Below are 11,569 nucleotides of genomic sequence, written 5' to 3' on the forward strand. Positions count from 1 at the left end.
TCTTGCATCAAACAGGCAATGGATGGAAGGGAAGTAAACATAATTATGCTCCTTTACAAAGCACTAGTAAGACCACACCTTGAATATGGAGTACAATTTTGGGCACCAATCCTAAGAAAAGACATTATGAAACTAGAGAGAGTGCAGAGAAGAGCCACCAAATTAATAAAGCGGATGGACAATCTAATTTATGAGGAGAGGCTAGCTAAATTAGATTTATTTACAATAGAAAAGAGGCGTCTAAGAGGGGATATGATAACTATATACAAATATATTCGGGGACAATACAAGGAGCTTTCAAAAGAACTATTCATCCCACGGGCAGTACAAAGGACTCGGGCCATCCCTTAAGGTTGGAGGAAAGGAAATTTCACCAGCAACAAAGAAAAGGGTTCTTTACAGTAAGGGCAGTTAAAATGTGGAATTCATTACCCATGGAGACTGTGATGGCAGATACAATAGATTTGTTCAAAAAAAGGTTGGACATCTTTTTAGATGGGAAAGGTATACAGGTATATACCAAATAAGTATACATGGGAAGGATGTTGATCCAGGGATTAATCCGAATGTCAATTCTTGGAGTCAGGAAGGAATTCTTTTTTCCCCTTAATGGGGTTTTTGTTTGCCTTCCTCTGGATCAATAAGTATAGATATAGGATAAAGTATCTGTTGTCTAAATTTAGCATAGGTTGAACTTGATGGACCTATGTCTTTTTTCAACCTCATCTACTATGTATGTAACTATGTAAGGTGGAGAAGAGTATTTATTTCTTATAGAATGTTTAGTAAGAACAGGAACAATGTGCTCCGAGCTGTGTACATAATAAGCCTAACTACACACTGAACAATTCAACAGGGGATCTCTCATCCTGAGCATCACGCTCATGGTAACCACTCTCCTGAGGTGCCTTATTAATACTCCCTCTGCCCCTCTCCCTGCAGGTATTCTGTGTCTGCATTCTCACAGCTAGAGCGTGTTGGGATAAAGCACCCAAAGCCTCTTCCATTCATTGGAAACGTGCTGCTCTTCCATAAGGTAAGACATGAGCCATCTTTCATGAGCTGCTCCACTGTCAGAGGGGCCTACAGGGCAATGCTGGGGGTAGGACTATCAGAAGGATTTTATCTGCTCTAATTCCACCTCCATGCAATGACAAACTATACTACATGGACTATAAGATGAGCATCTCAATACACTTCAACCCCTGTGAATATGATCACATTTCACTATATAATTATGCCAATTAGCTCTGTATACTTCAGGCTGACAGAATATGAGCGTGCAGCTCTGTGTAATGAATATCTCTATACACTGCTACTTAGTATCTCTATAGAACTAATAACATGGTAACCTGGTGATGATTATCTCGCTACACTTCCATCCCCCATAAAATGATCATGCTTAAAGCTGCAGTTCAGTCAATATCCTGCATGTGTGGTTTTTTTTAATAAATCAGTTCTGTAGTAAGAAAAAATACTTTTAGCATTTTCTGTTTTTAAAAAAACAACTTTGAAAGACCAATTTTCTTGTATTCTATTTTAACAGCCATTTGCTAAGGCACTGCCCCTTCATGTCCTGTCACAAGCCCTGGCACACCCCTTTGTCAGCCCTGCCCTTCCTCTAGCACTTGTAAGTGCAGGAATGCTCATGAATATTCATGAGCTTCCACTGCCAGTCAAGCAGATTATAAACAAATGCCAGCTTTTAATATGTCACCAAATTTCGACCTATCAATACATGGAGAACGAATTGACCTGCAGCTATACAGTTCTTTAGCTAATTAGAGATTGCACACATGAAACTATTGAAGTAAAAAAATAAATGTAAAAAAAAAAAAAAAAAGACTGAACTGCAGCTTTAATATCTCTGTACATACACTCCCAGCCCCTTGCTTATGAACTTTGTAATTACTGGAGAACTCGAATACATTTGTTTTTCTGGAAGCGACCCCTTGCTTCATTAAGAAGAAATTGATTTACAAGGGAGCCAGTAACTCAAACCTATTCACCACTGGCCTTTTACCATCATATTTCTGGAAGTGTAGGCATTTCCACTTTGTGTAACTATATGCCGCTGCATTTGCGCTCCGTGAAGTGGGGTAATATCCATGATACGGCTATGACGTGTATTTCTTTCCCCAGGGATTTTGGGAGGGAGACAAGCAACTAATACAGAAGTATGGGCCAATCTGTGGGTGAGCCACTTTGCACCGCGTGTGTGTGTGTGTCTGGAGAGCAGCGTTCGCCTACACTAGTACACACTGCACATCACTTTCATAGAGCACACGACAAACCTGCATAATGGTTTAATAAAAAGTCGGGAAGCCGTGCTTGAAGCGTGCGCCTATTAGGTTTTAAAGCAGCAATGCCGCCATTTTGGGAATTTTTATCGGATCTGGGGGTGTGGGGGATTTTCCTGGAGATTAACTGCACTATTCCTAACTCTGGGGACCTTCCCGGTTCCCAAGATATTTACCTATTTTATGTGCGTGGTAAAATGAAAGTAAAATCGTAGGTGGCTGCTCGTGCCATCCAATAGGAAGCTAGCTATGGCATGCTTGGTCAAGCTTCCTATTGGCTTGGAGAGTGGGGCTTAGATGGCAGCCATATTCATTTATACAACAAAAAACTGACAAAGATGCCCAAAGCTACTTCCAATGTGACAAAAATACACAGTGCAATACTTATATATTCTCTTGAAAAAATGGTCATTTAGTTTAACCCTTTGGCCAAAGCGTCTTAAGCCTGCTGCCACTTTCAAGGCATGACCGTAGCAGGTCCTAACACTCCCTGGGTAAAAATTCTTATTAACCTGTATAATTACAGGAAGAATGATCACATTGGATCTGTCGTAACCTGGCAAAATAAAAACTGACCTGTCAACTTGGAGAGTGGGGAGGGGCAAGCTTAAACCTTGGGGGAGGGGGGAGGGGTCACTACCCTCCCAAAATCAACTGAGACCAGCTAGCTGTGGCATGCTTAGTCAAGCTTCCTATTGGCTTGGAGAATGAGGCTTAGATGACAGCCATATTAATTTCCAGTGACCGGATACACCAGCACATGAAAAGGTAAATATCTAAGAAACGGGGGCACCACGAAATTAAACAAAAAACATAGTTCAGCCCCAGGAGGCCCGCTGGATACAATTGAAAAAAAGAAAAGACATTTCCTCTCCCTTCTTGTCAATTTATATGGCTTAAGCCTTTTAAAAATGGCATTCAAAAGTAACACCCATTTAATAAAAGGATTGGATCTCCTGCATTAACACACAGCACTGGTACTCTTTAAACGTTAGCTCAACCACTGTCAACAAGATCGTAAACTGGGTTTGCTTGATAGATGATACAATGTGTTGTAGGAAGCCAGTTTTATATTACGATGCAATTTGTCAGACTAGCGTATTCTGTAGACTACGTGAAAGTGATGCTTTGTAATTGAGAAAGTAGTGGTACTGTTTACCCATTATTACAGGAGTGGGCAACTCCCTTCCTCAAGGGCCACCAACAGGTCCGATTGTAAGGATATTCCTGCTTCAGCACAGGCGGCTCAATCAATGACTGACCCACTGATTGAGCTGCCTGTGCTGAAGTAGGGATTTCCTTAAAACCTTGCCAGTTGGTGGCCCTTGAGGACTGGAGTTGGCCACTCCTGCATTAGTACATCAAACGCTGACCAGCGGTTCTGTCTCCTCTCCTGCAGATATTACATGGGGCGGCGTGCTATGATTCTGTTATGTGAACCCGAGGCCATCAAACAGGTTCTGCAAAAGGATTTCGGCAACTTCAGAAATAGGATGGTGAGTTGGGGGACGGGGGGAGCTCTCTCTGATGGGAGGCGCAGGAGCGGTTTAAAAGTAACTGCACTGGCTTTGTACAGCTAAACCGATTTTACTGCAGCACCCACTCGTCACCATAAGCAAGCCACTTTGCCTGTGCCTAAGAACATTTAATTGTAAGCTCTTCAGGGCAGGGACCAAACTGACTGCAATATTCTTTATTCTAAATAAGTAAAAAAAAACAAAAAAAAGAGAGATGACAAAATATTAATATATTTATATCTGTAACAATGTAACATAAAACCTGGCAGCAAGTAAAAGGGAGCTGCACTCTTTGGCCTTAGAAAAATAACTTCTTGGTGCTAGAGGGGTATGAAACACATTGCAAAGCATATCAGAGTAAAGTAGTATTGGTAAATTAAAGGGGTTGTTGCTATATACATTTATTAATGGGTGAGTGGGTTATTCTTATGATAATGGAAAAGATACATCCCTGAATATCGGGGAGGGCTGATGGGACAAGGGGTTCGTGTCTCTGCTTAACCTGCCCCCCTCTGCTGTCTGCTCGCAGAAGCTGAACATGGTGACCAAGCCAATGAGTGACAGTCTCCTGTGCCTGCGAGACGACCAGTGGAAGCGCGTGCGCAGTGTGCTGACACCGTCCTTCAGCGCCACCCGCATGAAAGAGGTGAGATAACTGTGTCATACCAGGGCATGAACAGACGCTCATCCCAAGAAAGGGTGACCATTGCCCAGACAACCACCATGGCCGCTACCCACGAGAGTAAGATATCGGTGCTACTCTGTCCTGTCCTTGGCATATCCCTAACCCTGGGCCAGTGTGACTGCCCTGCTAAAGGCCGCGGCCCGCTGCCTGCGCAGCACGCGCGCCTGCGAGGCAGGCGGCGCGTGCAGCCGAGTCCCCCGGTCTGCAGAGAGCTGCAGGAGGAAAGACAGGGGGGTGGCGTGACGGGGGAGCGACCATGATGTCACCCAGCAGGTTTGCCCTCATTGGCTGAACCGCCGGGGTGCGTGGCCTAGCGCTCCGTCGCGACTCCTGCTCTCAATTTTCTTGAGAGCAGGAGTTTCTGTTGGCGCAGCGCGGTAGTCCCCCCTCGCAGCGGGCCTGGCCCCATTGTGGGGCAGCTCTTGTCCCTGCAGTGTCCACCACAGCGGGCACTGCAGTAGCCAGCGGGGACCTGGCCTTACTCTCAATGTATTACTTCCTGGTAGCACATTTTATAAATAAATCTCTCTCACTCTACCTGTCTCCATCTCACTCCCAATATCCCTCCATCCTGCACATCCCTCTCTCTCTCATCCTTCATCCAGACTCCCTCTCACTCTCCCTCTCTCTCTCCCATATCGCTCTCTCTCTCCCATCTCTTGCTCTCTCTCTCTCCCATCTCTCGCTCTCTCTCCCATCTCTTGCTCTCTCTCACATCTCTCACTCTCTCCCATCTCGTGCTCTCTCTCTCTATTCCTCGCCCATCTCGCTCTCTCTCCCTCTCCCATCTCGCTCTCCCTCTCCCATCTCGCGCTCCCTCTCCCATCTCGCGCTCTCTCTCCCATCTCGCGCTCTCTCCCATCTCGCGCTCTCTCTCCCATCTCGCGCTCTCTCTCCCATCTTGCGCTCTCTCTCCTCGCGCTCTCTCTCCCATCTTGCGCTCTCTCTCCCATCTCGCGCTCTCTCTCCCATCTCGCGCTCTCTCTCCCTCTCCCATCTCGCGCTCTCTTCCTCTCCCATCTCGTGCTCTCTTCCTCTCCCATCTCGCGCACTCTTCCTCTCCCATCTCACGCGCTCTCTCTCTCCCATCTCGCGCTCTTCCTCTCCCATCTCACGCGCTCTTCCTCTCCCATCTCGCGCGCTCTCTCTCTCCCATCTCGCGCTCTTCCTCTCCCATCTCGCGCGCTCTTCCTCTCCAATCTCGCGCGCTCTTCCTCTCCCATCTCGCGCGCTCTTCCTCTCCCATCTCGCGCGCTCTCTCTCTCCCATCTCGCGCTCTTCCTCTCCCATCTCGCGCACTCTTCCTCTCCCATCTCGCGCGCATTCTCTCTCTCCCATCTCGCGCTCTTCCACTCCCATCTCGCGCGCTCTTCCTCTCCAATCTCGCGTGCTCTTCCTCTCCAATCTCACGTGCTCTTCCTCTCCCATCTCGCGCGCTCTTCCTCTCCCATCTCGCGCGCTCTCTCACTCCCATCTCGCGCTCTTCCTTTCCCATCTCTCGCGCTCTTCCTCTCCCATCTCGCGCGCTCTTCCTCTCCCATCTCGCGCGCTCTTCCTCTCCCATCTCGCGCGCTCTTCCTCTCCCATCTCGCGCGCTCTTCCTCTCCAATCTCGCGCGCTCTTCCTCTCCAATCTCGCGCGCTCTTCCTCTCCCATCTCGCGCGCTCTTCCTCTCCCATCTCGCGCGCTCTTCCTCTCCCATCTCGCGCGCTCTTCCTCTCCCATCTCGCGCGCTCTTCCTCTCCCATCTCGCGCGCTCTTCCTCTCCCATCTCGCGCGCTCTTCCTCTCCCATCTCGCGCGCTCTTCCTCTCCCATCTCGCGCGCTCTTCCTCTCCCATCTCGCGCGCTCTTCCTCTCCCATCTCGCGCGCTCTTCCTCTCCCATCTCGCGCGCTCTTCCTCTCCCATCTCGCGCGCTCTTCCTCTCCCATCTCGCGCGCTCTTCCTCTCCCATCTCGCGCGCTCTTCCTCTCCCATCTCGCTCTCTCTCGCTTTCTCTCTCCCATCTCCCTCTCCCATCTCCCTCTCCCATCTCGCTCTCTCTCGCTCCCTCTACCATCTCGCTCTCTCGCCCTCCCCCATCCTTCCCTCACACACTAAGCTCCCTTCCTCCTTCATCCCCTAGATGTGCCCCCTAATAAACGATGCTTGTGACGTGTTGGTGAGTAACCTACTGGGATTTGCAGACTCCGGAGAGCCGTGTAATGTGCAAAGGTAACTGCCCCTGACCTCTGACCGCGGACTCTGCTGCTAATAACTGCGGCATTAGAATCTAAGTCACTTTGCTGCCACTGGCGACTGTAACTCCTGGTCTGAAAAATGAAAATATTCTTTTTATTTACAATGGGAAATCTGCAGGGAGAGTGAGTGATTGCTAATCTCTTTTGCTTTACCTTATGATAAGGTAATTTGATTTACGCACTTCTTTTACTCATTAAATAGCCAATTTAGCTGGGAGGCAGGATACGGGTGAGATAAGGACAGGAACGCTCATGTTACAGTGTTTAAACTCCCTGTCCGTTGTGACCACCTTTAGGGGACCAAGATGGCAGTTCTGCATGGGTCTCTTTTATAACTTGGGGGGGCCCCATGCTTCTCACCTATGCTGAAAAAAAGGGGGGATTATCCTTGGAACGGTCCCTTAATAAGAAAAGTCTTTGAGCTCTAATTAAACGTCTCTACTTTTTTTTTTAAGGGAGTATTCTCATTTTTGGACACTTTATACCACCCTGATTTGCCTAATTGTGCTTGTTAAATGTATGAATATTTCTGATGGCAACGGGGACCGAGGGTGCCTTAGATTTTAAGACCTTTTGATAAATCCTGGCGGTGGCAGCGTAATTGGGGTGATCATTTTTGGGGTGTGCGCACTCATTTTAGTGCCTCGCGGGAAAGTGCGAAACAATTGTGATGTCCACGTTGTCGCTAGTCTCGCTAACCCCTTTCACATATGTTCCTTGTGGCCAATCGTGTATGTGACACAAATCTGTTTTCTTTCTAAAGAATGTGGAATTAGAATTGCGTTGAAGTGGGGGGGGGGGAGGGGGGAAGTAGCATTACTTCAGGTGTGAAAATAAAATAAAATAAATGTTTTAGTGCATCACTTTAACCACTTACACCTGAATTATTGAGATTTATCTGTTGAATAGTCTCAATCCTGGTACTTAATACCTTTCAGAAAAGATCAGCGTAGGAAGCAGAAGCCTCTCGGGTTTCAATGTTTCCAAACATTTCCAGGATGAATGATGTAAAAAGTCTTATACTTGTCTGATCACAGCATCAATTGCCCTGCTTTTGACAATGTAAAACTTCACTGTCAATTTGTTACATTTGTTCCTACATGGGTCTGCACCTTTAATATTCTATTCACATGAAGGGATATTGTATCCAGGAGAAAGAAGAAACTCAATGTATTTCCTGGCTGCTTCCATGACAGTGGTCAACAATGCGTTAAGTTCCACCCTCCAGCTGAGATAGGACAGAAATATTTACCTGTGGGAGGACCTATAAATAGCCCCTCCTTCCCTCCACAGGTAGTCTTACTTTCTGTCGTACCGTACCTGAGGTAGCTGTTAGGTGTTTTCTATAATATAGAAGGGGGCTTACCTGATTACCTAGTAGTCGATCCACAGAAGTTGTCTGCCTCTCTCTCCCGCTGAAGACCAGACGTCCACACTCCGAGGAGTTTGCTGTTCTGGGGGCCATTGGGAGGCCATGCTGCAAATGGCAGGAAACTAGATTCCATCATTGAGAGAACCTCCAGAGGTAAGTCTTGGTTTTTTTTCGACCTCAAGAGTGAGAGGTCTAACGGCCGAGGCATGTGAACTTATAGGTCCGGAAGGGGTTCCTCAAGAGCAACATCATGGCGCAGAGGCCAGAGCTCTCATTCGTGGGCCGAGGGAATGTGGACCCCAATATAGAATAACTGGGAAAGTTCACATGAGCTGAGGAGAACTCAAACATCCCATGTAGGATGAAGACTCTGGCAATTTCAGAACATTTGGGCACAAACTATTAGTTTCCTGGATGCTCAACGTTGTCGGTAGGGGATGTTGTCTGGAGTTCAAGACGTTATCTGGAAGACAGAAGTTTCTAAGATTCTGATGGCCAGGAAACAAGCTGGCCAGGGAGGCCTAACCAACATTGTCTAACAGCTGTTGAACGACCGAGTGATCCATCCGGTTTCGCCACAAGAGAAATATCGAGGTATCTACTCGCCAATGTTCCGCGACAAGAAGGCAAATGGAAAATTCAGGTCCATACTAGACCTAAGGGGAGTAAACAAACTTGTCAAAGTAAGACGGTTCAAGATGGAGTCCTGCAAGACCATTACTTCAGTAGAGGACCAGGGCAGTAGATCTGAATGATACCTACAGTACTTCTGCATGCCCATATGTTGGACACAAAAGGTATCTATGATACAAAAGGTATCTAAAATTTGCGATAGGGGTAAAGCACTATCAAATTCAAAACGCTTCCCTTTTGCCTCTCGACTTTGCTGAGAACATTCACAAGGGTGTTAATAAAACTCATCGCCGAGTTAAGGAAGGAGGGAATACAAATATTCCACTACCTCGACCAATTCCCCTGATACCAAGTGTTGGCAGAGGTGGTTGCAATACTCCTGAAATAGGCCATGCAGAGTCTGGTTCCCACACATTATCCAACTCTTGGCAGATAAACCATGGCAACTGCCAGTGTTTTAAGGCCTGCTATCCCAGGGTACAGTGTAGCACCACAATCCAGAGGCATGGAGGTTGAACTGGAACTGCTCAGATCCAGAGAGCTGTCACACAAGGTGGTACAATCCTTGATGGTGGCAAGGAAGAAAACGACTTCTACAGTGTACCATAGATTCTGACAGTGATTCCCTCTGTGGTGTCAACACAAAAATGTAAGCTTCTTGGAACCTCTTCCTCTCACAATTCTGGAGCTCCTTTAAGAGGGTCTAGAGCTGGGATTCAGCACTAGCTCACTGATGGTACCAGTGTCCACACTATCAGCACTGCTAGGAAAGCACTTGGCTGCCATAGATCTCATAGGTCGATTCTCAAGCTTTGAAAAAAATCAGACCACAATAAGGATCCAGTTCATTTTTGGGATTTACCATTAGTATTACGGGCTCTAAACACATGCCCCATTGAGAAGCTTCTCAAGCTTCAGATACGGACCTAACGTTAAAGACGGTCCTGTTGACAACAGTGACGTTGGCACGTAGGATTGGTGAATTACAGGCATTGTCGGTAAAGGAACTTTCTCTGATCTTCCATCAAGACAAGGTCGTCTTGAGGCCAATTCAATTCTAATTAGCCAAGGATGTTTCAAAATCCCTTCCCAACCAGGAGGTAATATTACTCTAATTTTGCCCGAAACAAATGACAAAAAACGAATTCTACATACTTTAGACATGGTAAGGTGTTTAAAACTCTACCTTTCCAGAACAGAAGGATTTTGGAGGTCAGAGCGGCTGTTCATCCTTCCAAAGAGATGAATGAAGGGGCAAGCAGCCTCAGTCTACGATAAGTCACTAGATCTTAATGGCTATCAAGGAGGCCTATACTATTCAGAAAATTCAAGCCCAGTGCTGGTAAAAGCCCATTCTGCGAGAGACAGGGCTACATTCAGCACAGCAAAGGTGCAGGCTTCCTGCACAGATTTCTGCAGGGCGTTAATATAGAATTCGTACGTTTTATTAAGTACTATTCTGTGGATGTACATGTCTCTGTAGATGCATGCTTTGGCAGGAGGGTCCTGCAGATAATTGTCACAACTTAAATAAAAGATTATATTTGAGTGACAAGGAGTGTAGTGTTTGTTCTAGGACACCCCCCCCCCCCCTTTTTGTATGTGGGTACTGCTTTGGCAAGTCCCATTGCTGGCCACTGCCATGGGGACAACCAGCAAAATAGAAAATTGATACCCAACTTACCGTAATTTTATTTTCATGGAGAGTCCGTCCATGGCAGTGCTCACCAATCCCCTCCCAAAGTTATGTCTAAAATTATATTAATGTTTCCATTGATATATTTCAGCTTTTGACCTGAGACTACCTGGGGAGGAAAGGAGGGGCTATTTATAGGTCCTCCCACAGGTAGAAATTTCAGTGCTATCTCAGCTGGAGGGTGGAACTTAATCCATTGGTGAGCACTGTCATGGATGGACTCTCCAAGGGAAAAAAAAATACGGTAAATTGGCTATCAATTTTCAATTTTTTTCAACAGAATAATCAATCTGGCATGGGCTGGATAGTGTACTCGAATCATGGTTACCATTTCAGTGTCAAACTAGCCACATACGATCTTAACCCTTTCACAATACCATGCAAAACAAAGTGATGCTTGCCTCTAGCAGCGAAGGTTAAGAATTCAGCATTAAGTTGCCCTGATTTCTGTGTTAATACAGAACAAAGGGGGATTCAGCATGGAAAAGCAGAATAACGGCAGGTAGGATTTTCACTCGGCGGGGAAGGGGTTACACCCGCTCTTTTCTTTCCCTTGCAGGTGTTACGCCTGTTTCACCATGGATGCGGTAGCGAGTGTGGCATTCGGGACCCAGGTTGACTCTCAGAAAGACCCGGACCATCCCTTAGTGCAGAACAGCAAGAGGTTCCTGGAACTTTTCACCCCATTCAAACCTCTTGTGCTGATGTCGTGTAAGTGTGTGGTGGGGGGGAGAGGGGGTGGGGGGTGGGGGGGAGAGAGGTGCTTGGGCGCCTGATCCTAAATAACCTAAACGGTTAACCATGGAACGGCAAATCATGTCATTAAAGGGTGGTGGTGAAAGTTTTCGCATTAGAATTAAACTCATTGACATACCAATTTGCCTTTACACCCTGTTATAATAACTCTGTAATTTATAAATGTAAAGCTTAGAAGTAAAAGTATTCAATTTTAATCTCTAACAAGATGTGTTGGGCTTTTTAATAACAAAGTGCAATACCTCCAAGCCGGCCAAAAAAACGACTTTTTGTAAACATTCTAACAATCTATTTGAGTCCTTGAACACATCTTAACTAAAAGCAAATCTGTGTCTGCCTTTTAATTTAATCAAGTGTTTTCTTTATCCT

At 46.3% G+C, this 11,569-nt stretch overlaps 1 protein-coding gene across 1 annotated transcript; it reads left to right on the plus strand.

The window, feature by feature from the left end:
- Nucleotides 1-942: 942 nt before the first annotated feature.
- On the plus strand, nucleotides 943-11,155 carry LOC142483636 (thromboxane-A synthase-like; the record flags this gene model as incomplete). The annotated part of the gene is made up of 6 exons (XM_075583653.1): nucleotides 943-1,036; nucleotides 2,143-2,195; nucleotides 3,700-3,796; nucleotides 4,347-4,463; nucleotides 6,629-6,717; nucleotides 11,004-11,155. Coding segments are annotated over 6 exons (602 nt in total), but the record flags the coding sequence as incomplete, so codon positions are not given.
- Nucleotides 11,156-11,569: the final 414 nt, after the last annotated feature.

Source organism: Ascaphus truei, unplaced genomic scaffold, assembly GCF_040206685.1.
Source record: "Ascaphus truei isolate aAscTru1 unplaced genomic scaffold, aAscTru1.hap1 HAP1_SCAFFOLD_3474, whole genome shotgun sequence".
In the NCBI taxonomy this organism is placed as follows: Eukaryota; Metazoa; Chordata; class Amphibia; order Anura; family Ascaphidae; genus Ascaphus; species Ascaphus truei.